The sequence below is a fragment of the Folsomia candida genome, unplaced genomic scaffold, assembly GCF_002217175.1.
Source record: "Folsomia candida strain VU population unplaced genomic scaffold, ASM221717v1 Fcan01_Sc022, whole genome shotgun sequence".
Taxonomy (NCBI): Eukaryota; Metazoa; Arthropoda; class Collembola; order Entomobryomorpha; family Isotomidae; genus Folsomia; species Folsomia candida.
Genome location: NW_019091214.1, coordinates 2,567,633 through 2,593,877, shown reverse-complemented (window position 1 = coordinate 2,593,877; position 26,245 = coordinate 2,567,633). Strand labels below are relative to the sequence as shown.

General features: G+C 39.3%; 1 protein-coding gene across 1 annotated transcript in view; it reads left to right on the top strand.

The window, feature by feature from the left end:
- Positions 1 to 26,245, top strand: part of LOC110858856 (netrin receptor UNC5C) — a 67,674-nt gene that overhangs the window by 22,528 nt on the left and 18,901 nt on the right. The window contains exons 6-9 of the mRNA XM_035858922.1: positions 502 to 537; positions 627 to 758; positions 7,717 to 7,881; positions 10,742 to 10,795. Of these exons, the coding sequence (XP_035714815.1) occupies positions 502 to 537; positions 627 to 758; positions 7,717 to 7,881; positions 10,742 to 10,795 (387 nt within the window). The remainder of the gene's footprint in view (positions 1 to 501; positions 538 to 626; positions 759 to 7,716; positions 7,882 to 10,741; positions 10,796 to 26,245) is intronic.

The window sequence follows — 26,245 nt, the reverse complement described above, 5'->3', positions numbered from 1 at the left end:
CTCAAAGTCATTGCAGCCTCATCAGATTTTACTCTGTTTGCCGTGAATTATTGCAAAGCCATGAACCAACCGAAGCTAAATATTTGTATTTGTTTGACGACGAGTGAAAGCAGAAACACAAATACTACAAAGAGGTGCATGCACAAGTACAAAATGCAGTCATCATCACTAATATTAATAGTTTGGAGTATTAATATCTTGGATGTGAAACTGTTGTGAAATCTCTCCTTGTTTAAATCGCATCTATTTTTACTGAATCTCTGGAAGGGTACGGTTGACTTGACCGTTGGTAGATTCACGTCGAAAAAGTAATGAATGGATTGTGATTGATTTGGCTTTTTTCACCCAAAAACATCCCCTTTTCTTGCTGACCCCTCGTTACTGGGACTGGATGGAAAATAAAATTTCCCATGAAAGCCTCCTTGATTTTGTAGACAAACCACCAACAAATCACCAAGTTTAAAAAACTGAGTGCATTTATAACTATTTTCTTACTTGCAGTGAATGGAGCATGGGGGACGTGGTCGGCCTGGTCAGGTATGTACTTAAGGTTACTTTTATATGGTCGTCATTACCTTCTAAACCAAAGCAAAAGAAATAAATTTACGTTTTTCCGTCCCTTTCAGAATGTTCCGGTCCCTGTGGAAAAGGGGTACAGAAACGAAGTCGGGTTTGCAACAATCCAGCCCCTCTCAACGGAGGTCGTCCCTGCTCTTCATCTGCCGTTCAGAAGCAAGACTGCCTGCTCCCATGTCCTCGTAAGTATTTACTAACTTCAATTTCAATTTTATTCAATTTCAGATAAGCCATAAAGTCTACTAGATTTCGATATTCCATTCAAAACTAAATATCAGATCCAAAAAGCAGCATTAAAATTATTTAAATTAAACAAGCTACTTACATACTTTTTCAAGGATTATTTTGTAAAGCCAGACACCAGACCACATTAAGAACATATTTCCTCCTGTGCCTACCTTATCAGAGAACTCACACACTTTTTACGTTACCCGACTTGTTAAAAGTTTGTCGTCTCGTCTCCTCACCACATTTTCATCTCATCATCCATGTCAGTATCATCATCATCATCATCACTCACTTTTCTTTCTTCTTCCTCCGCAAGTTAATTCCACCACTGCTCGGCAATCCTTTTCCTGGTGGTAAATGGTGCGGGGAGGTTCCCAAAGATAGAAAGATGGATAGTTCATCATCATAAGGAAAGGTCTTATGCACGTATGTATAATGCACAAGTTGAAGCGCACAATTATCTGCTAATTACAGGAGGAAAGTTTCTCTTCATTTAAAACAAATCTCCTCCACTTTTGTCACTAATGAAATATCTGAAAGTAGGAGTTACTTACGTACAACAAGCTTTCAAGCTGGAGAGTCGGCCATGGAGTCAAACTACGTAAGCAAAAGTCGACTCCATCCAAAACTGATTGATGAGCAGTCAGTCGGCTACTGACTGACGATAGGGTCTCACGTTTACATGCATGCATACATATCGTCTCACATTACGTACCGGGTTCCCATCACATACATCTCATCATAAAGCAAAATTGAAAATTATGTGACTCTCTCATGACGGTTATTATTACGCGTGGCAGAATAATTATCACATCCAGTTGAACTTAAAAGGGTAAATATCCATGTAGAATCCGGTTCAGTCACTCTGGGTTGAGTCATAGGGCTATATTTGGTAAAGAAATTCTTAAGGTACATACTTCCTTAGATATTTTTTGTATTTGCATGTAAAAATTCACCCCTGAATTTTTCTCAGATTTTTTAAACGCATCTACATACATTCCTAGCTTTTTAACTCAACTCCTCAGCAGCCTGGTGGATGAGGTAATGAAGTCTCGGAGGAGGACAGGACACGGATACGTGAGGATGATTGATGAACATTTTTGCTCCACAATTTAGTCCTTGGTTTTCTGGGTAGCTCGTAGGCTTCCTAAGTAGCTGGACCCTGAAGCTCTGATTCAGCAAGTTGTGTACATACATATCCACATCTATAGAAAACGAGCCACTTTTTAATTCTGAACGAGCCCTGTGCTCATCTGATTTAAATGTAGATAAAAATGTCTAGAAAATTTAACATATTTCTTTCTTTTTGACGAAATCGATGCTTGAAAAAAAAATCTTCTTTCGTAAACCGATTTCGTAAACTAATACATACAATTTTGAGGATCCTGCTATTTCCATATTACAAGTTGGTATATGTAAGAGTTGATATATGCAAATGTTCTTATATACTTAAAGTCGGGTTGCTTTTGAGGAAACACAATCCGTTTCTAAACTCTCATCATCCCAATGTTTGCTAACAGGATTAAATGTCGGGTGGATAAAGAGTTGAGAACATGAGTCACTAATTAAATAAAGAAATTAGTTCATGCTCACTTTCTCCCATAGAGTTGAACCCTCCCTTGAAGAATTAAGGACTCATTCGTCAGTACCCGCACAACGATTATTTGTCGCAACAATTTCCGTGCTTACATTATCATTCCAAGTATTTCGTTTCATTTCATGCTGCGTGCAGTACAAATTTTGCCAGCTGAGCTCAAGTGTACATACACAAAGTGAGAGGAGAAAGTGTGCAAGAAAAGGAGTAAGTTAGGGGAAAGTTGAGCTTTGATTTGACGGAATTCTGACTCGCAGCCTGCTTCACCTCATCTATTTAATAAGTCTTTATCGGATCGGAAAGACTTAAAAGGCTTGCGAGAAAGGCTTTGACTTTATATTTTCCTTTGTAAGTGAAAGAAATCCGAAAATATGCTCTTTTCTCGGCAGGCGAAATGAAGTGATTCCTGGACTTTGAAAGTAATCTAGGACTTCCGTTCGTTCGTTTGTGTGTGTGTTAGGTGGGTGAAATGATGTGATGGTTGTGATGGAGAAGATTGGCTTCTCTCTCCTCCTTTGTAGATTTAATCCGATTTGCACAGATTCCTCCATACGTTCGGTTTGATGGAATTATGGGTCGGGGAAATTTGTTTAGTTGGCTTCACTAGGCTTCGCTGACTTTGTTGTAGATCGGGTTTATGCGCTAAAAGGTACATAAATAGATAGGTATACCCATTGTTATAACAATGATGACGATTATTACATTTTGCCTGAGTAAGCCTGTGCAATTTTGAGTTTTTGGCTCATTTTGCGTCTCAATTTTTACCCTTTTCGTCACCTTTCCCGTTCACTTTATTTATTGATCACCCTTCTCGACGATATGGTAGTTAAGCTCACATCAACATCAAGCTTTCTCCTCGCACCCTTTTTCAGAGTGAAGAAGCAGTCAGCAGCCGAATTTGGTATGAATGAAGGGGGAGAAAATTCCAATCCACAAATCACTGCCAAAATATTTTAGGAATAAATGACATTGTCAACATTCCTCGATAGATTTACATCTGTGTTCTGTCACGCTAGGTGCTTACCCTCATCCTGATTAAGCAATTTGAATTGTTTGAATGTACAAGAAAAGCAGTGGAGAAAGCAGAAATGCGAACTTTTCAAAATTTCATGCTCTATGTAATAATTATCATCCATACGATACGAATAATGGTGAAAATACGACAGTCGATGTCGGATAGAGGCAATTTCAATAGTTCCAGTCAAATTTTACACCACGATTCCATCTCATCGCTTATATATTACTTTTTTTATTTTCTATTCTCCCTGAAAAATATCAATCTCACTTTTTCGTTGATAGTTTAACGAAAAATCCATCCCAGCCAATATATTCTTCTTTCTTTCGTGAGGACACGTTTCACGTGGTTGGTTTTTCTGTTGCGGTTTATTGCACATGCTGCGAGCCACAATGCAACACCCGACGAAGACTAGCTTTCCCGTCCTGTCTGTTGCTTTTCCTGCATGCAATAATGCAACCAGACTTCTTGTGTCGCATGCACTCCTGTCCCGGCCTGGCTTGACAAAGGTATTACGTTATATTAGGCGGAAATAGGATCAGCGATCACACCATTGTACACAAAACATGCACAATAACATCGAACCGAGCCGTTCGGCGTGGCGTGCGGCATTTCACGTTTGTGTTCTCTACAAACTGGAGCAAAACCAGGAGACTTTTCCTTCAATGTGAAATCGTCGAGGATTAGGTTTTAGGCTGGTATATGGAAAAGAGAGAGAGTACGGGTCGGGATGAAATACGGATGCCATTGCATCCGGAATCTCGCCTGAATCGAGAGAAGAAGATGCAATTTAGTGGAATGGAAATGGTGGACGACACAACCAAATACATATACCTCCAACTGAGGGAATGGGGTGCAGTGGCCGCGGAAGCCGTGGGGGACATTAACATTGTAGGATAGGGAAGGGACTTACATAACATAAGGACATCTAATAACCGTGGGGACATGGTCCCTCTGTCCTCCGCCGCCACTGATCCGATGCCTCCAGGAATCTCTGAACTGAACGGGGTTTACCTCCTCGTCTCGTATTTATTATCTTGTGTGAGAATATTTGTGTATTTGTATTTCTGTTTGTTTTCCTCTTGTTTCTTGGAGGATAAGAGTGGTATGCGGTCTGGTATTTGGATACATGTTCGTCCCATCGCCTCGCAAGAAAGAATGACATTTTATTTTATGTTCGAAGGAGGACAAAGAATGGAAAGTGTTTGGAGTGAGAGACGGACAGACAGGAGGAGATAGTTGGTGAATTATTGCTCCAATTAAATCACTATTGACACGCGGAAGACGGTTGCTACTACTGGAAGAAAATAAAAAAGTGCAGTGCATGGTCTGGTTTGTATCTTCCGTTTGTGGGAGATGCATCCTCGTTCGATTCATTACCAAGTCGTTCTTTAATAGGAGATGAGCAGAGCAGTCCCACATTCTACATGCCAAAGCATGTTAGTTAGTTGTTGAGGTGACATAAAGCATGACCCTGGGTATCCAATATGGATATTGCTTCAGATGCTGAAACTGGAATGGTTGCCCTTAAAATAACTGAGAAGTTTTCTTCAACCAACACCACCCCGACCAAACCCATACATTAGCCCATTAGCTGTTAAAGTTATACCGTTATAAATAAGGAGGAGAAGAACCACTACCACCAAACAGATATTCATTATTCGCCTTGGTCGATATTTTCTACTAAAAGGAGCTCGAATAAATCTAGCCCAAGATTTATTTCCTAGCAAAATTCATTTAGTTTACTCTTGTTATTAAGGAAGAGGAAGAGGAGGCAAGATTGTGCGTAAGTAAGGTTCAGCCAAGAGAGATGAGACACATCAACCACACCACCAACTTAACCACCCCCAATACCATTCATACCATGCTATTTTCTTCTTCGTGGTTCAAATTAATTACTGGGAAGTGCCCTTACACTCCGCCGCAGGATGAATGAAATGAAACCAGTAACGCAAATTCTGTACGCAGTGGCCGCGGGGACATCGGGGGACATTAAAATTGTAGGATAAGGGAGGGACGGGTTTATGTGACATGGGCCGATGATGCTGGCATCGAATAATCGTGGGGACATTGCCCCTCTGTCCCCACGCTTCCGCGGCCACTGGACTGTATGTATTCCTCCTGTCTCTTTATGTACTGGAATGTCTTACAGGATCGACTAATTTAAAGTTCCATCGAACGAAACTGCTCTTCTTGCACAGAGGTCAAGTTCACGAGAGAGAGAAGTTGAACTTGAAAGGATAATAACGTCAATGAAACAGAAGGATTCGATAAATCAGTCTCATTTTTATTTATGTTTATAACGCTTGTATCCAACTAATTGCAATCTTGCCTCAAAATCTTATATATTCGCGTCTCCGTATGTTTACTTATGTATGCTGCTGCGTTTCTCTCCCTAATTTAGGGACAAATCTCCGTGTGAATTTGTTCAAGTGTTTACAAACTAGAATCCTTTCTTATCCCGACGAGGCCACTCTCAAAGTCTCACCCAAATCTAAACCCTTTGCTTTTAAAAGCTTTTAAAATCTGGAGGATTGCTTTTAAAATTTGAAAGTGTGTTTAAAAGACATGACATTGTCGTCACTAACACTGAAACGAAACTTATTATACAACTACCGCAAAACTAGGGAGGAAATGTTTTTGAAATTTTTAAAAGGATACAAAACTACTCCCGTCACGACACAAAACAAACTTTCAATCAAACCCGGGCACATTCACTTCACATTTAAATATCGATCCAGCCCTGAAGAAAAATCTCATTCATTCATTCATTCCTCCGATGTAAAGGCTTTTAGTTAAGGAAACAAGCAGCAATACGCGGACAATATGAGACACCCTACTAAAAACTAACTAAAGTAGTACTTGTACGGGTAACGATCCATCTTAATAAGAGGACCACTCAAACATTTCTAAAGGTTAAAAAGACTTTTTTGAAAGCATCTCCTCCTTATCGCCACCAATACTGGGGCAACATTTGCATCACTTTAGAAAAAAAAGAAGGTATCACCAAAAGCATGTTTTCGTTTGGGCTCTCGAGTGTTTGGATTGCTTTTTTTGTACGATAATAATGAACAGTTTCTCTCTACGCGTGGTTTACAGGATGCATATGCTTCTACCTTTACTACTGCTCGAATTTTAATAAATATGAAGTTACTTTTGACAGGCTGGAAAAGTTCAATGTCTCCGTATTTCAATTTCTAAGTTCAAAGTTAAAGTTTGAAAGGTTAGATACATAGAAATATCTAGGATAAAAAACCCTTTCCTCGCATGTAGCCAACATGTCTGCATACATATTTATTCTTCCCGAGGAAAGAAACAAGACAACATTTTGACAGGGGTATGAGAGCTTGGGATCCTCCCAGCACCTTCCCCTCGTACAAAGAGAATTCTTGATCTTTGCCAAAAACCCGGCTGCCTGCACGGCTTTCTCATTTTGGTCCAAACCGGAAATGAAAGATGCTTGTTGTAAGACGTTGTCAAAATTTGCAGTTATTTTTATTACTTATTCAACAGACTGTGTTCTCGTCATTATTCTTTGTTTTGTTTGGAATGGGTTGGTTAGAGTTGGACCCGTTTGGATAAATTGAGGGACCGAATTGAGTGTCAAATGGAAGTCTCTTAACCAAATTCAAAATAGCGTGACGAGTTGCCTTTGTCACTGACAAATTAATCAAGGTCTGTGTTATGTCATGTCGTGTGTTGGTGCAATATACGGCTCCAACTCTCCCACTACTTGGCTTTTACGTACTAGTGTTGACTATTAACTGCACTTTAGTTAATGTGAATCCATACGTTTGTCCTCATGTTGCGAGTTAAAGGTTAATGTTGTTTCGTGTACGGGTCGTATAACACTTTTCGCTTAATGACGTATACATATAAGTATGAGTTTTAAGCTTGCATGTGCCAATTACGCGGTGTGCTTTGATTTATTAAATTAAGGGATTTGGGTGACTTGCAAATTAATAAGAAATGTTTTGTAATCTGGGATCATTTGTTTCGAGAGTTGTTTCATTAATAAATGTCGACCAAATTGGTCGCTGTTGTTTGCCGTTGGAGCGAACGAGATGAGATTTAGGAGGAGGAAGGAAGAAGAAGAGTGAAATATGGGTCTGATTAGGTTTTAGATTTCTAATGTGTCACAACCACGTGGGAATTAATGGCAGGTCCAATTAGTGTGTAAAAGCTATTATAATTGCAAATATTTGCAATAAATTACTAGTGTATTAGTTTATGATATTAATTAATTATGCACAATTAAAAATACTAACTGAACAATTAATCATATTTTTTTCTCTCCTTGCAGCCGTCGATGGTCGTTGGTCGGGCTGGTCGACTTGGTCAAGTTGCGGACCAGAATGCAAACACCACAAGAGACGCACCTGCACAAACCCGTCGCCTTCGAATGGGGGCAAATTTTGTGTCGGGAAGGACACAATGACGACCAACTGTACTGGAGGGCTTTGCAAAGGTAAGCCTAATTTTGCAGTAAAGAACGCCATTAAAGGTACAAAAATCTTCGTGATTTACTCACCTTTGCGGCTCGTTCGTAGTCATCTCCTCGGCATAAAGTGCACGTCAAGCAATTAACCTTACACTAATTAAAGACGAAATTGCTCTTTCCTCCTAAGCCCAACCAAGTAATCTTCCGCAAGAGATTTGTTATAGTCGTCTCGTCGGCTGGTAACCTTAGATTACTCGATCTTGACATCATCAACGCACCATTATTATTATACTACGCGCAACGTTTGCATGCATTTCCAAGGGTGAAACAAAGCTGAATCTACGATACAAAGTGCAGAGTGCAAAAGTTGAGACAAGGTAGTCGAGTAAAAGTTTCAGTTTTATGTGGTGTTTAACATTGTAGAGAACAAGGACTTTTACTCGGCTGTGGTAGCCAGGCAGGCGACACAGTAGAAAATTAGTGGGCGGTTGTTGTAGACTTGCTAATTAAAAATTTTGGTAATATTCTACCCTTACTTTAGCTTTACGTAGTTACTTCTTGTTAACCAAACTCCTGCCTGCTGAAACACAACATTCAACGCTAATTGTTTTTTCTTTGTGCTCGGGAAATGTCCTGCTAAAACAATCATCTCCTCCGAATTTTACAACCATTCTGAGCCCTATTTCCAAACAAATTCGCAATTACACCCATTGGCGACAAAACAACATCGTGTCGTACACTTTGTACTTTCGTTTCCTTTGTGTCCTCTTATTTTTGCTGCCACTAATCTATTATTGTTTCATTTACTGCTCACTCACTACAGAAATAGAAAGACAGAAAATGCAGTTTACTTTGAGAATACCACCCGACTTTGTTTTTACAATTTCACACTTTTCAACTCTGACGTCTCAATGTTTCTCTTTCTTTCCGCTGGAAAACAAAAGAGACAAAATTGGAATGCCATGTTGGGAATTAAAAAAAAGACTCTGCTTTTGTCATCCATTTAAATTTTACAGTTAAAAATGTACATACACGCACTCCTAAAAATTATGACGAGCTATAATAAATTAAAGCAAATAGCGACACTTTTTTTGCACACGTTTCCTATTCCTTTATGAAATTTGGTCCCACAAAATTTATGCAAAACCCACCCACCCGCTTATTTTATTCGTTCGTTCGTTACTGTGGCCATAATTCAAGCAAGTAACTACTCCACCCCACTCGCCTCATTAATGTAGTTGCAGTCAGGAGTTACACCATAAAGGAGGGAAGAGCTGAAGATGAAGAGCCTAAAATAAAGAAAAAGGAGGAAGAAGATGCATCATGGTGATGAACCTGAAGCAAGTTTCTTAGTTTCTCTTCACCACGAGAATCTCTTTGGCTTTTGTCTTTTGTCTCGGAAAGTAAAGTTGGGTAGATTAGCATTAACAGTGGCATCATCAGTGCTTCATTTCTTGCAGTGGGAACGAAGAAATGCGAGAAATGCGAGGTGCAAGAAACTGGGAGAAAGTGCAAGAAATATGTGCCATCTAGCCACAAGTAAACTATATCAGCGGGAAATATGCAGTAAACATAAATTTCCTCGTATTTCTTGCAGAACAAAATACCTTAAGAAACTACTTTTCTGCGGGTTCGCCACATTTCTTGCATTGAAAAGCAAGAAAAACAAGAAATGCGAGGTGCCAGAAACTTCAAGATAGTGCAAGAAATATGCACAATTTTTGCGCCGTACATTTCTTGCAGGTCAAAATACCCGCAAGAAACCACTTTCTCCCCATTATTTCTTGCACGTGATTACTTGCCCTCCGAAAGAAACACTGGGCATCATGCGTTCCTAGGTTTGGTTTGATGTTCGAAAGACAGGCCGAGTTGCAGGGGATGAATGCTGATTTGAATGGCTCTCTCTCTCTCTGCCTCTCAAATGCTTCTTTGTAGTCCTTCTTTCAACCGAGAAATGCGACCAGTATTCCAGTACTGCGGTCCTCTTGTAAAAACTGAGGAGGAGGAGACGTCGATTACTTAACTACTTCTTAACATTTCCTTCCGTAACAATTTCTCCATTAGCAAAAACTTGTGTTGCTTTCCCAACCGGAAAAATATTTATGACATCGTAAAGTAGACTGATAACAGGAAATGTGGAAAAATAAATTGGTCATGTTTTCCCCAAATCTAAACTTTCTCCATGAACGGGCTAAAGTTGCACAGACGAGAAGTTCATGATGATGTTCATGTGTGTTACACAGTTGGTTGGGTGGGTATAAAAATTTTAGTTTACAAGTTTCTCCCAGGAAGTAAAGTACGAGTTACGTTGCGTCAGTATTTAGTTGTTGTTTCAGAAGAAAGTGATGTTGATGCCGAGGTAAAAAGTGCAGTTGCAGCGGCGTGTAATCGGTTAAGACCAAGTTCAACCGATGCAATCTCACGAGACTCGAGCAGGCAGAGGAGTTGTAAAAGGAATTATTTCTGACTTTCTCTCGTCGTCGCCGGTGTTGGGAAAAGATTGGAGAGATTATTGCATTATTTGTTACTACTCGGTGTAGCGGAGGTGGAGGTTGATAAAAAAAGTGTACAGTTCTTGGGTACAAGTACCTGTAGCAATTTTGTGGAGAAAAACCTTCGGGGAAAGCGGTGCGGAAATGCAATTACGATTGAGATATTTGTGTGTGATACTGCGACAAGAGCTGTTTGGTGGGTCGCTTTGTTTGAAGGTTGGATTTGATTTTTGGGGGCTCGACAAATCATATGATTGGAAGATTGTAAATCTAATTCTATGATGTGAACTAATGCCAATAATACATATAAAAATATGACATTCGTACTTTCGTGTTGATCGGTTAGGTTATTTCTTAATCTTTGTAATTGAAAATATACATATTTTTTATTCCAGATTCTGGAAGTGAATTCATCTCAATTGAAACAACTCACTCGAACAGTGACCAAGGTAAGAAGATGCCCAGTTTTTTGTGCTTTTTGCTCATAATTATGTACGTGTCTGCATTGAGACTGATTTCCATAAGTACATACGACAAGCATGACTCAAGTCTTGTAAGGTTTTTCTTTTCTAAAAGAATTCAAATTCTTTTGTCCCCACAATCACACAATTTTCTCGCGACGGATTATTATCCCCGTAATAATAATAAATAGTGAAGGGGAAAGCAATAAACATTTCTTCCACACGCTTTTTCTAAAGGTCGTAATTTCGAATGAGAATTCTCTCACTGCATTTTTCTCATCTGACTGAATCTACCAGACTTTAGGGCAAAATCCGGTCGGGCACACGCTGTGACTTTATGAATATTTTGCAAAGCAGTTTCATTCATCCGTATTTTAAAACTCTCCATTTTTTTGCGTTTGAATAAGTCTCCGCTCGCTGTATAAAAAATATTGTAAAGATGTGGAGATAATGTTTACCCGTTGGAATAAAAAACCTTGCGGCAAAGGGCACGATATTAAAAATTATTGCGAATAAAAGAAGAGAAAATTGTAATCTTCATGACTTTATGACATGGACGGAATAGATAAGTATGCCCTCGTTTATTGCTGTTTATGACATTTACATATTATGTTACGTTATTTTGATGATGACTTTTCCAAAGTGTATTATTCGTACGTAGCAAAAATAATTTATGTCTTCATTATCACCTTTGGCCCGTTTTTGCATATTTAAATAAAGGGCAGTTAAAGTGACAAACAAATATATTCCGAAAGGAAGTAAAGATATCACAGAAACATTACAGTTCAGCAGCGAAATGACCACTTTCTCCGGACGCTGAACTAATACTGAACCATATCACGTGCAACATTTACAAAAGGAGAAAGTGAGCACTTTTCTAATTTCCTCACGTCCCACGTTACGATGGGCTTATGTTCTAATTATGTATTTGCGCCAGGAAGAAAGCAGAGGAGCGGGATTGAGTGTGACTTCTTTTGAGGATCGTTGTTGGTATTTTATGGCATCTTGCTTTCTCCACGTCTCCTGATTTTCGTACATGTGTCCCAGTATAGTACGATTTCGTGTGTCCGAATTTTAGCTTGCAAGACCTGTACATTCAAATTTTGCACTTTAAGTAATTGTTGTATGAACAGAATTTAAAAGAGTATTTCACTTCGAAAAATAATTCTCACTTTCACTTTTAAACAATCCACACATTGTGTTAATTTAAAAATTGACTTATTAATGGAGGAGGATATTTTCGTTCCATTGTTGAATCTTACTTTCTCCGCAAGGTCTGTGCCATTCAAATTATGCACTTTCACTAATTGTTGTACGAACAAAATTCGAAAAAGCGCTTCATTTCTCCAAAAAAATCCCACTTTCACTTTTAAACAAAAAGCACACATTTTTGTCACTTTAGAAATTGACTCATTAACAGTGGAGATCTTCTCTTCGTTCCATTGTTGCCTCGTATCATCTCTCATTCATCACACCATTGTTCGTACAGCGTAATACGACCCACTCTTTATTTTCCGATTGGCTTCACTCCTGACACTGAATGGAATTGGTGGGGTGAAAGTAACGTTTTGTTGGTCGGGTGGTGGGAGGAGATAGCGCACGAAAGACGGAAGAAACTTGGGTGCAGCAGTGGGACGAATTTCTTAAGAGGTCTTAATTATAAGCTTCCCTTTCTCGGAAACGGAATTGGGATGGATTATGCTGAAGAAAGTGTCTCTCGGAAAAATAGCGGTGGCATGAATGAAGGAAGAAAGACTGGTGAATGGAGCACATCGTGAGTTGAGATGACATGAAAAGACCATTTGGAAATGGACGATCATGTTACTTCCTCCACCGAAATGCACTTTCTCCTCCGTCCAACAATGTATGTAGGATATCACGCTGGGTGAATTTATGCAATTAATTGTTTCGCCATTTTGCTGGGGACTTATAAAGTTTTTTGGGTAATGGAAATAATTCAAAGTTAGGAAAATTTTAAAAATAGTAATTTAACTTCTTGACGTGAGACGCTGATTATTTTTAAACTTAAATGACTAACAATTTTCCAGTTCGCTAAATAAACATACTTAAATTTATTGTAAACTGTTCAAAATCTGGTAGAGTGACTCCGTACTGGTATTGATTTGGTAATAACTTACTACCGGATTGGTAGTAGTTTATTTCCAAGTGGTAAATTTTTTATTACTACAACAGTACTAAAGTCCGTTATTACCAACCCGGTAGAGTCCTCCATGTACTCCTCTGATTTAATACCAGTTTTCTAAGAGTGTACACAATTGAATCATACAAGGAACGATCCTCGTAAGCATTCTTCCCTATTTCCTGATCTGACCGTGCATGCAATTCGGGAATTTTTTATGATGCGATTATTTACAAGTGAAAGCAGCGATAACCAAAGTGGAGAAAGGGCCACAATAATAATAAAAAAAGAGAAGAAAAGTTGCATGCATACGCAAAACCAATAAATTGAAAATGGATTCTCGCTGCTACTTTTCTGATCTCGCAGGAATAAATAAGAAGATGATAAAAAGTTGGACCAGACCAACCAAACTGGTCGACCAGAGATCCGCATCTCCTCGTCTTATATTCTCTCATCTCATCCTGTACGAAGAAATGGGAGCTTTATTTCCACTGCTCTTCCGTCGGCTTAACAAGATCTTTAGTTGTTGGGATTATTTTATTGATACTTTGTGATCAGACGGGTTCCTTATTCCCTTTCTCTTCGGTAACTGGATACGTACTTGCATCGACAAAAATTTTCTGGGATGCATGGAGCATCACATAATACATACAACTCGTAATTTAATGCTTGGATGATCGAACATAATAGATAGCAAAAAAAAAGTTGTATGGAGAAAAAAAAGGTAGGAAAAAAGTTACCGAATCTTTTAGAAATATTGGGAAACGAAAATTTCCTAAAAAAAAGTAGTCTCGTTTTCTTCATCTCTAGAGACTTGAGAAGTCAACTTGGGAATGCCGATTAAAATTAATTTTGTTAGAGATTTGTTCCCAAAATACGATTCTTCTTCAGCAATTGTAAAAAAACTCGAGTTAGTCTTCCTCTGCTAAAAAAATCTAAATTATCCACAAAAAAATACAGATAAGCCGTGATTCATGCCATTACTTTTCAACAATCTCGATATGATCTCGTCTCATTCGGCAGAAAACTGCATGGCTTGGCTGCGAAGAAGTTGGAATACAAACATAACTGTCCAGACTTTCGTCTCGCGTGCGTGTCTCCAACTGACAATGAGACAGCCGGATGTAGCAGAATCCCAACTGACCAGTCTGACTCATTGCTTTGCTACACAGTTATACTTTCACTTCCTGTTCTCCCCAAGAAAAAATTTCCCTTATCATTTTTCTTTTATTCAGTAAAAGGAGACGACAGCAAGACGGCTTTCTCCTTCTCCGTAGTTATAAAGCCAGCAACAATTCCATCGTAGGTGCACAGGGGCCGCGGAAGCTGTGGGGACATTAAAATTGTGGGATAGGGGAGGGAGGGGTTTATATAATATGGGCAGATGATGAGGACATCGAATATTCGTGGGGACATTCCCATGCTTCCGCGGCAACTGTATGCACCCATGTTATTAGGCCTGCTTCAGTCTGAGTAAGCAGTGGACATGACATGATAAAAATAGCCATGTATGTAAAGAATGTTTTAGATCTTCTCTCCATACAATGCTGTCACTCTTTCTCTCTCAGAAAGACTGCTTCCATATCCATTAAGATTTTTTTTGCTGGGAAAGTCAAGTCAAGAATTGTTGAATGAATGGATAAAAGACTTGCATTGGATCGGACCCTTATCATTTAATCGGTCACTCACATATCCACTCTGGCATCTGCTCTTGGCCAGCTTTCCACCACCACTCTCCGTATTTATTGTCCCATTATATTCCTATCTTTGCTCACTTCCTCCTCTCCTCCCCATTACGCACTTTTGCAATGAAGTGAAAGTTGCTTGAATACGGAGGGTAGGAGATAATGGTCATTTTAGTTGGTGAAGCGTGCACGCGTACGTACATATTTATTTGTGCAAAGTCGAGTAACTCATGTGGTTGTGTGGGCGTGCCAGATATTTGCAGACTTAATGGACACCGATGAGCAAATTGATTGTGGAGGAAAAGTGCATTTTATTGTGGGATACTTAGGCGAATTACTTTCGTTGTGTACACCTCTTTATCTGTAAATATTGTTAATGTTAACATGCTAACTTTTATGTATGTACGACATACTGTGTCATAGGGTACAAAAAGGTACGAGTTTTCTCTCTTTTTTTGCACATCTGGGCTCAATTTTCGGATCTGTCACTATTTTTATTTCGGGTGAATTTTCCTTTTGGCTTGGCCTAACCTGCCCAAATTGTATATAAGTAACCTTGCTCCTTGACTTTAGCTGGGTGGGTGACAGAGGAAAAAAAGTGAAAAGTAGAAAGAATGTTGTCCTGGCTCGTCTGATGTAATGGAACGTGTTGTCTGGGACTTATATAACTGCCGGTGGAGGTGGAAGTGGTTTGGGATTAGACGATCCAGCGATACAAGAAGTTAGTCACCCCAACCAATCCACGTCAACGACACGCTTTCTCCAGCAAGATAAACGGCGTCTTTCCTTTGTTCACTGCTTTCCACTCACGCCTTTTGAATTCCCAAAAACCTTGCGAGACGACGAAGAAGGCGTGTTTCAAATGATGTGTGGATGGATGATATACCGGATTTTTTCTTCCTTTCAAGGATTGTAATTACTTGTGAGAGCTTATTTTCTTAAATTTGTATCAGTTTGGGGTGGAATAAAGGAACCAACGAGATGGCAAAAAGCTGCAAAAATTACCATGAAATTTGAGAGTGAAAGTGCTTATTTTCTTAAATTTGTGTCAGGAATAAACTTTATCAACGCGACGTTAAAAATGCATACAACATGAAAATGAAATTAAGCATACTTCCGCTTTAAAATGACATCTCGTATTGGTGGCAGGGCAGGAATGTTATGTTGTTTCTTGTAAAGTACACACTTTCCTTTGCTGCCTGCCTATTCTCCTACTTTCCCCATTCCCATACCATTATGGCGGAAGGTGACTGGAATTGAGAGGTGAATGGAGAAACGCCTTACTTTTCACGAGGACAGGAAAAGAATTTGGAATTCCGTTTTCCATCCGAGAACGAAAGAAAAAGAGATGTTAACTCGGACGAGGACGAGAAACCCGCAGGCGCCGCGGATAGAGGGACAATGTCCCCAGGGTTATTCGATGTCCCCATCATCTGCCCATATTATATATTCCCTATCCCACAATGTTAATGTCCCCACGGCCTCCGCGGTCACTGAAAACCAGCCAACTCTTCCTCCTCTTCCTACCTTTTTCGTTTGTAGGGAGAGTAAAAAAAGAAGTGAGAAAAAAAGAGCCGAGCTTATATTCTGAAGACGAAAGAAGAAAGTGTGATTCTCTGGATGTGAGTGAAAGTTTCATTAAAAAATCTTGCGACCTCCGACTTCTTTCCAAATCCACTTGTACTCCTTGGTCGGTTTTTCACTCTTTCCAATTTAATGCTGAAGGTGGTGGTTCGATTCTTTTTTCTTCCTGAAAAGTCGGATCTCTCCTCCTGATCTGAAGGAGTTGAATAAAAAGTGGATTTATTTGAAACGTGGAATGGGCGGGTGAGACTTGTCAGATTCAGATGTGAGGTGAAGAAAGGAGTGAAAGTTAAGGTCGGGTTAAGTTTTGAGGTTGAGTTTGTATGTAAGAAGGTGCGATAATTGGGTGATGATGTTCATTTTCAGAGGTGAAAGTTGGTGGTGGAACTCGAATTATTAAGCTACATAAATAAACCTCATGAGCAGCAGGATTACATATTTGACATCGTCAAATATTCACTCCCCACCCCGAAAAATACAATGTCATCCAATCCATTTCTGCAAACAGTGAAGGAAATCAGTAATGGAAAAGTGACTTTCTCTCAAGTGGATTGAGTGAGTACAAATGTGTGCTGGAAATAGAAAAATGATGACGATTATGTTGTTCCATTGTGACGAAATTGTAGATTTGATCCGACACTGCATAGTGACAGGCAACCTCCCCTAGTCATCCATCCATCCATCCATATACGCTATCATTCCATAGTACATACATATCTCCGTCTCTTGTCCACACGAATTTATTTCCAGGAAATATCTCTCTTTCCCCGAATAATCCCGTTTTCTCGTTGACTGGCTCCTACTCCGGCTGCTGCTGACTAGTACATAATACTATTGATGATTTTATGGTTGTATGGATTCCCCATTGTACTCATCGTCCGCTGTACAGATACTTGATCCAATTTATTATTCGATGACTTACCGCATCGAAAATTGAATCTTTTGTTTGCCACGAGGATTTTGCATGTGGGGAAAGTGCGTCATTTTATAATGCTTATCCTTTTGTGCTTTCTCGAAATAAGAGACGAAACGATGCGCAGTGATATTTACCCGAAAATATTCTGCTGCTCGTCTTATTATTACGATTTGTTGGGTTGGTTGGTTTGGCATATGACTCATTCTTACGTTAGGTCCCACCCACTTAGCATCAACTTTGATTCTTGAAGAGGGGGAGAGCCAGCCACATTTCTTGGCTGTTTTGTACTCGTCGTCGTCCTCCTGCTATTATAAGTCATTCTGTTAAGTGTTCAGTGGACCGTTAAGAAAGAGAGATGTTTTCAGAATGAGAGGGAGAGTAGAAATACATAAATGCCAGACAGACAGGGCTGAATATCACTGCGGTTGTCTTTCCTCCATGACGATCCCGTTGTACATGTACATCTTCCTACTGAAAGTACCTCGAAACAACAACCTTTAAAATTAGAAGGTCTTCTTCTCCCGTAATTATAAAATGATTAGGGAATTTAACCAATTTGTTGAAAACAACGTATGCACGTATGTACGTACCTACATACACTCAACATATTTAGGTACCCAAACCTTGCACTTAACAGTAGCATGCACTCTTCGGATCCACTCTTTTAGTCATAATTTTAACTTCCGGTGATTTTTCATCCACCGGATTTCTCGGTTACTCATCTCTCTCTTCCCAAGAGCTTCACTTCCATCCACACACGAGTGATTGCATCCATCATTTATTTACAGTAGAGCAGCCGCACATCTTTCCTCTTTTCTTCCCTGTATCATCATCATCACAAAAAGAAAAGTGAATAATTTTTCTACTTAGAGATATTCCGTAAATGGGACTGTCAGTAAGTTAGCCATTATTATAAGGAGAAGAAAAATCTCTCCTCCCCATCATCCATCCGCCGCACCCTTTTGCTTTACTTACTCCTTGGAAAAATCGGAAATCTGATCTGAACGGGATTCAAACAAATAAAAAAATGCGGATGGAAGGGTGTGTGGGAATGGGACAGACATAAAATAAATAAATAAAAATACGCATACATTCAGATGATCCATCCATCTCTTCTTCGTTATCCTGGGAAGAAACACTTTTTTTAACCGGTAGTTAAACCCCATTTAAAATTAGGGACCACACCACACTGACGACGATTTGGCTGTGTCGAAGAGGTTCTAGCAAGAAAGTCGGTGGTAGGGTCGACATTTTTAGTTTCTCTTTCTTAGATAGTTCCCCGATTTGAACCCGGTCGTTAGGCAGTCGTTGTGTGTGTGTAGAAGATGTCGGAGAAATTTATGCCCATTGCCATTTTTATGAGGCATCCTCTCCTCTCCTCACTCCCCTTCTTCCTTCCTGTTATAATGTAACGTAAGAAGAGTGATGATACATCGACTTGGTCGGGGTGGGTGGGTGCGGACGCTTAAGAGGAATAAGTGCGCTGTATGTTTTCTCCCGTAGAATATACGTAATGCCTTGTTCCGACTATTTCGTGATGATAAAATCTCGACATGGTAAAGTGTAAATTGTGCGATGCGAAGTCTCCGCAACTTGCTCGGTAATACCCCACGCGGAGACACCAGTGGCCGCGGAAGCGTGGGACAATGCCCCCACGGTTATTCGATGTCCCCATCATCTGTCCATGTTATATAGACCCCGCCCTCCCCTATCCTGCAATGTTAACGTCCCCAGATGTCCCCACACCTTCTGCAGCCACTGACCAGGGAGGCATTACATATATCGGGTAGAGTCCAGTCCAGTCTGCCGGGCTGGTCCCGTCCCCATGAAACTTTCGTGTTTTAATATCTGACAATTTATTCCGGAGGGAATGGCGACAATCTTCTTCTTCTCCGTTTTCTAAGGAAAGTAAAGATCTAAAAGAAATAAAAAAGGGTTCGCTCCTTCCTCCTTCCTTGCAAATGAGAAGGATGAGCGAGAAACGGGAAACATTATTTCGTGAGGATTTCACCATTTTTTTCTCTTTTGACTGTGAATAAAATTCACATTTATGCACTACTCAAGAAAACTTTTCATTGTGGGTTGAATGGTTATTGATCACTTATAAATGTAAGTACGTACGATTCTTGATGGGGTTGTCAGGCAGGATTTTGTTGGAGGAGAGAGAATTACGAAAAATATATAAGAATCGAACCACCTTGTTATTTTCTCGTTGGAAAAATATCACGATTATCCATCACATTTTTCCATATTTCTCCAATTCTTTCGGGGTGGCCGGTCATTTCAGTGATGAGGAGACAATAACTTAATTTACAAGTTAAGCATTCAATTTAAATGCAGAAAGAGATGAATGCCCACGTGTGGGCGGAGATTAGTAATGGTTTAAGAAGAGAGAGAGGAAATTTATTCGTGTACATTTAATTAACACATTATTATCAACCACTTGGAAATTTGAAAGAATTAAAAAAACCAAAGTCGTGCGAAGACGGCATGAAAAGGAAATTATGGACGAATGTCTGCGCAAAAAGGTGAAATGAAAATACCAGTTTGGAAATTACAATAGAGATAAGAAGGGAAATGAAGGATCAGATTTTCATGCATAACAAAAACAGAGTAAATCATGTATGCATTCTGCGTTTCTGCATATTTTTTAAACAATTTATAATGAGTATCTGTCATCCCAAAGTTTTATAAAATTTTAAAAATCTTGAAGCCATTTAAGTTTTTATGTACAATGCGATGGCGTCAGGTGATAAATTCTCAGATTTTGGCCAAATTGTTTAGAAATTTTGGATCAATGCAAAATTGTACAGTTTTAATAATTAACTTTATTCGTTTAAAAAGACACCTTTTACAAAAAAAAATTCTACACTTTCAACTGACTGTAAAGTTACTGAATGTGTAAAGCAATCTCTACTCGTTTTGGTGTATAAACTGTCACATCGAGTAAATGAATGTGGAGCAACTGCTCATTTAAAACCAACATTGGAACCATGTCTAAATAAAGACGTTGTTTTGTTTAGTTTTGTTCCAAAGATTTATGTCCTCCTCTTATCTCTTTTTGTCACATGTCCCCCATGTTTCAAACTCTTCTACTACTTCGTACTCCACTTTTGGTCGTCTTTTTGAAGGTTCATCTACTCACTGCACGATACAAATAATTATAGTGGGGAAGAAGATGTGAAATGTCTCACGGTTTTCTGTTCCATATAACATTTTCGAGTATAAAGTTCTTAAATGGAAATAAAATACTTGTTTGAATCATGATCCTATCGAATAGGAAGAAAAACAGAGTTTTTTGTATGTTTCGTCGCTAACATGATTTTATTTTTATGAATTTTAAATTAATGATTTCTTATGCTTTTAATTGATGATTAGACTAATACGAATTTCATGATTTAAATAACATTAGTAATGATTTAGTTAACTTTTTATGCACTTATCAACTATTTGCGCATCTCAAAATCCTGACACAAAGTTTTCATTTCCGAACAAAGTATGTAGGTACCTTACCAAGTTGGGAAGAGTCCAATTATTATTTAGCTCTGTACATATAACTTGTAATAAACAAAGAAATAAGGAGTGCATATTAGTCTTTCTTTCTTTCTCGAGTGTTGGATAGATGATGCATGTCCATGTCCAAACTGGGAGAAAATCTGTTCCTGAGTAGAACATTATGCGATATTGTGTTGTTCGTTTAGATTGTCATTGTCACCGGCTTTCCCATTTTTTACTCGACGTCGCACCACTCGACTTGGAACCCATCGAAGACAAAAGTATGTGTGTATCTAAGTGCTTGTTATGTCCCTGGCTGGATCGGACAGCCTTTGTCTTTCATTTTGTATGAGAGATGATGATAACAAGTGAGAAAGAGATGTCTCTTCTTCTTTTTATTTACAAGTCCTCCTCCCAACTCCCAATTTAGCTTGGTCCGTTTGATCCATATGTACATCTTGAGTAAAATATGTACAGAGATTCTGCTGACTGAGATGCGCTACTCCACCCAAACACAAGTTGTTGTAAATATAAACAAGTTGTGATACAAGGGTTGAAGAAGTATGTACATACTTAATTTTAGGTCCGTCCTCCGTATAAAGTCTTGTAAAATCATCAATCAGTTTAATTCTAGAAATGTCTCATCATTATTCAATGTTAATCATGCACTGTACATTAAATTGGTTTGATTAACACAAAACCAAAGTATGAAGACCTTGAATTGTGCACGGGGATAATTTTGGGATGATTAGGTCCCTTAGGGATACTTCTTCTACAAATTTGTTCGTTCGTCCATACAAAATACACAGTGACCGCGGATGCGTGGGGACAGAGGGATAATGTCCCACGGTTATTTTATACAAACCCCGCCCTCCCCTATCCTACAATGTTAATGTCCCCACGGCTTCCGCGGCCACTGAAAATGCATATATCGAGATGGGAAAAGCGAGAGAATCAAACAACGCGACAAAATCGAGACGAATTTGTTGGGAAACTTCCCCCATTTCAGCAGTTAGTTAGTTACTTTCTCTTCACGTCAAAAATTGTCACTTGTTACTCTGACTGCATAACAAAAAAAAAGTTTCCAAACAAAAACACCATGTGCTAGATACATACATCCGCACGCACGGAAATGGATTTTTTGAATGCTGCCTGCCTGCCTAACTAATTCTTACGTAAGAAGAAGGGAGGCTACTAGACTACCCAGCCACAAAGTTCCCAGAGGATGCAATGTCTCTTCATTTTTCTGAATGTCACGTCAATCAAGAACAAACAACAGAACGCAACGTACGTACGTCATCCAGCTCACGCAAACGATAAGGGTGGTTTGGTTATTGGGCTTGAGAGTGAGATTCAAATGGCAAATAAAATGGTGCAGAAGAGGCAAAAACCAACACAATCAACAATACGGCGACGGTGCTGGTTGGGGGATGTCACCCATCATTTTCTTTAATTCTTGGCTAGATTTTTGATTGCAGGGTAGGATTTCAGAGGGGTTGTGGTAGTGAAGGGGGCATTGCTTGCTGCGTATGTATTTAGCTCCATTTTTTGAGGAATGGTGGTTGAAATACTTTAGGGATTTCATGGCCACTTTATTCCTTGTTATACGTATTGAAAATTAAGCTTATTGAAATTTTGAATGAGACTCTGCAGCCAATTTACGCTTGTGAGTGAGGAAAGGGATTGAGAATTTTGAGGGAAACATTGTTCCGGTCTCATCTTGCTTTATTTTGCGTAAAAAAGTTGAGAATCTTCAATTTCTCAGAGTGGAATCGTAAATTAGAGGGAAATACGTATAAAGTTTGCTTCCCTGTGAGATTGTCAACCTTGTTTATGGCTTCGCAACATTATTGTCCATATCGCAGGGAGTTTTTTTTGGGGACAAAATCTGAATATCTATCGTTCTTTGTTATAAACTATGTTCCTTTCCTCGTTTGGTTTTAATGTGATACTTGACTCGCCGAAATCACCGTTTACGGTCCGTTTCATTCCCTTTGCCTTTTGAGAAGAAAGGATCATCATCTTCATCATAGGGAGCTCAGAAATTCTCGCTGTGTCCGCTTTGTACAATCCAATCCACAAGCCATTCTTACATAGAACTTTTCGTATGAGACCCCCCGATCAAGATGAGGTTTAGAGATTGATGCAGATTTACGGGTAACGATGAACTATGAGGTTTCATCTGATTTATTTTGGGGAGATGCAGACAAGGAGTATGTATTCAGATCTACACATATTTATGTATTTACGTATCGCCCATACATATCTGCAAAAGTTTGGATCTTGGCTTTTCTGTTTAAAAATGGAAGCACCCTTAATTTGTACTATGTAATGGAGAAAGGCGTTATTAAACTCGGTAGCTTTCTCTCGTAATCATTATCCATTTTGGTTTCGCCAAGTTATAATGATCTCCCAATCAAATGTGGGGCTTTTACGTACTCGGCTTCCTTGTCAGGTTTCAAATTTCGTACGTTTAGGTTTCTATTCCGTCTCTAAAAATTGTTTGGTTAGGGTTTTTGGGTTAGTTTGTTTAGCTTTGGGGGAGCGAATATCTGTCCCAATTAAGTAAAATTGTTGGCAAAAGTCATTCTCTGACCTATTTATTTATCCTCCGCGAACTGTTAACTGATGCCCATGTGAGATTTGTTGAAATGGGTTTAGCGATTTGTTCCGTAGTCAGTCAGCGAGTGAAATGGGTCACTTAAAGCATTTGATCTAAAAGTTTCGTCTGTCACTGTAGGGAATTCCCGTAATCACTGCTTCGATTCTCATCAACGTCCACATTTGCCAAACTTTCCACAGTCCAACAGCAGCAGCAGCCTCAATCTCGACCAATTCAATTCCATTGTATGTATGGATGTGTGTGTAGGATGAGAACTAGTGGCCGCGGAAGCTGTGGGGACATCTGGGACATTAACATTGTAGGATAGGGGAGGGAGGGGTTTATATAACATGGGCGGATGATAGGGACATCGAATATCCGTGGGGACATTGTCCCTCTGTCCCCACGCTTCCGCGGCCACTGATACCAACGAAAGAGTAACTGAATTAATGTAATGTTCCATAACGTTGCACGTTACAAACGTTCCATGTAACATTACTTTCTCTACTTGGAAATCACAATGGGAATCGAGGAGTCTTCACGTGGGATGCGCCACCCCCAGTTTGTATATTTCGCAAATCCTGTAATCTTCCCAGTCACGTGGACCATGGTTGTTACACCCATCAAAAGAAGCACCATATGGCGGATATTGCAAGGAAAAGGGTTGAAATTGAAATTGAGACGGCTCTTACCAGCAGCCGGACTCGTTTCCAATGTCCGCAGATGAATCCGACGTGTGGGATGTTGCTATTTGAGTTTCAGTTCATTTGGATTCGCTCGTCCATCCATCTACTCAATCTCTGACCAGGCCAATACATACAATATCAGGGATTCAATTCAAGTGCTGGATCATTAGCGCCGTGAAATGATGCATGCCATGCGGGTGGCTGGCTTTATTTTATAGTTTCCATTTTAATTTGTCCCCAATTGAACAGATTAGATTTGTAAAATAATCCAAAATCATGAAACATCTGGCACACTGGGAATTACCTCAATTTTTCAATTAGTCCATGAATTCAAATAATGGAAGCTTCAAGAATTTATGTTTATTCAGCAGCTCCAGCAATATCCCGAATTTCAAGCCAGTTTGGTAACCACCAAACTCGTTATTTATTTACATAACATCACGATACTCCACTTGACTTAAATTCCGAGGAGATTATATATAAGACATGCCGACAATAATGGTAATACTTTGGCCTGGCTGACTGCCTGCTGCCCTACTTCAAGTTCATTTAATTTCATTCCGTCCCATTATTGATGCAGCTCCAGCAAAGTTCAGTTCTCGGCAGGCAGACTGGAATTTGAACTAGGAATACGTAAAGTACAGGAATTCAGCCATTTGGCTGGAAGTAAACCATGCTGCATCACTAAATACGCAACGTGTGTAGTACAGAAAATGGACGAGATGAGATGTTGCGAGAGGAGACGCTGCGATTCGGAAATTTCTTATTGGACGTGACAGTCTTTATTCGCTTGGAGAAAGTATGTAGTGAGTTAGCTTAGCTGTCTATCTGTCGGGTTTACTTTGTTGCCAAGATTTTCACCAAATCCTCACCCACTAACAAACTAAGTAAGTAATGGGAGGAGGAAAGTAGGTGGTTGTTGTGGGAGTATAAGGCAAAATTTGGCCTGATTCCATTTCATTTATCATTCTCCTTCGGTTTATATTGTATATTTGGTTGGGTGGAATTGTATTTGTGGATTGGATGTGTAGAAATCAACGCCATTTCCAATCGAGGTCGGTCAACATCTCATCTACGAATCCACCCATGACAGGGCCGCCTCTAATATTTCGCGTTTGTTACTAGATACTACACAAACATGGACATGTGACACGTGGAGATTACAAAGTTTGCAACTAATCACATTGCCATGAGGGATATATTATCTGTATGTACATAAATATGCACATATAGATAACTATATCTGCTAACTTTCACCAACGTCAGCCTGTGGTTCCGTTTTAGGTACGCGGATAATAATAATTATCCAACTTTTCGTACGAAATAGAGCGAATAATTTTCCTTTCCCTTGGGCAATCTTAGTTACCTTATGTCGAACAGATTTACTGTTTAGACAGGAATCAAAGCCTCTGTTCGTCCTTGTAAGACTACATAAAATGTATACTGGCAACAACTAACTTTCCATCGATTTAGGTACACAAGAAGCAGTTCAACTTTGACTTTAAAAGTTAATTAACCTTTAATTAATAACGGATGGTTGATGGTGTCGGCTTCACTTGGAGTTTTAATAAGAAACTCTATAAAGCAGCTATAAATTGCAATTTCAAACATATTTACAAACGATATGCACATAAAGGATGAAGCTGGGCCGTTATAAAACCTCTCCTGATTTCAATTTCACCCTGCAAGTTATACGATTTAAAAACAACTTTGGTCCAGATCAAGGCAACATCATCTCCCAAAACCGCATCTGGAACCACTAACCAGTAGTAATTTAATTGGATTGTGCTCGTCTTTTCTGGTAGCCACCACCACCACCAACGCCCATTGTTATTTTATGATTACTCCTCCTGTTCTGTCCTCTCCGGTTACATAAATGGAAAAATATGAGTTGTTCTTTCTCCGCAGTTGGTTGGCGAAATGAAAAACGAGAACTTTTTGTGACCTGGATAACTCCGACACTCGAGATTTCGCAATTACAAACCTACTTTCTTTCTCGACCACCGCGGTTTGGTGGGAGAAAGTTTATTGTTCTTTCTCTTTCTGATACAAGTAGTGAGAAAGTTATTATTTGATGTCACAGTTTAGTGGTAGTGGTCAAAATGACTGGTTCTTCTACTTCTACGGCTATAATAAACTCGGTCAATATTTTATAAGAATAATAATAGTCGTGTAGGCTCAGAAATTGGTTTCATTTTTAGTAGAGGAGCGCGTGTGATGGGATACATGAGTAGTTTTGGACACTGAACTTGTGTCGTATATTTCTTCTCCTGCTTCTAATGGTCTTTGGTCGGTTGGTTGGTTGGGTGGGTCAATTTTGATTGAGAGCA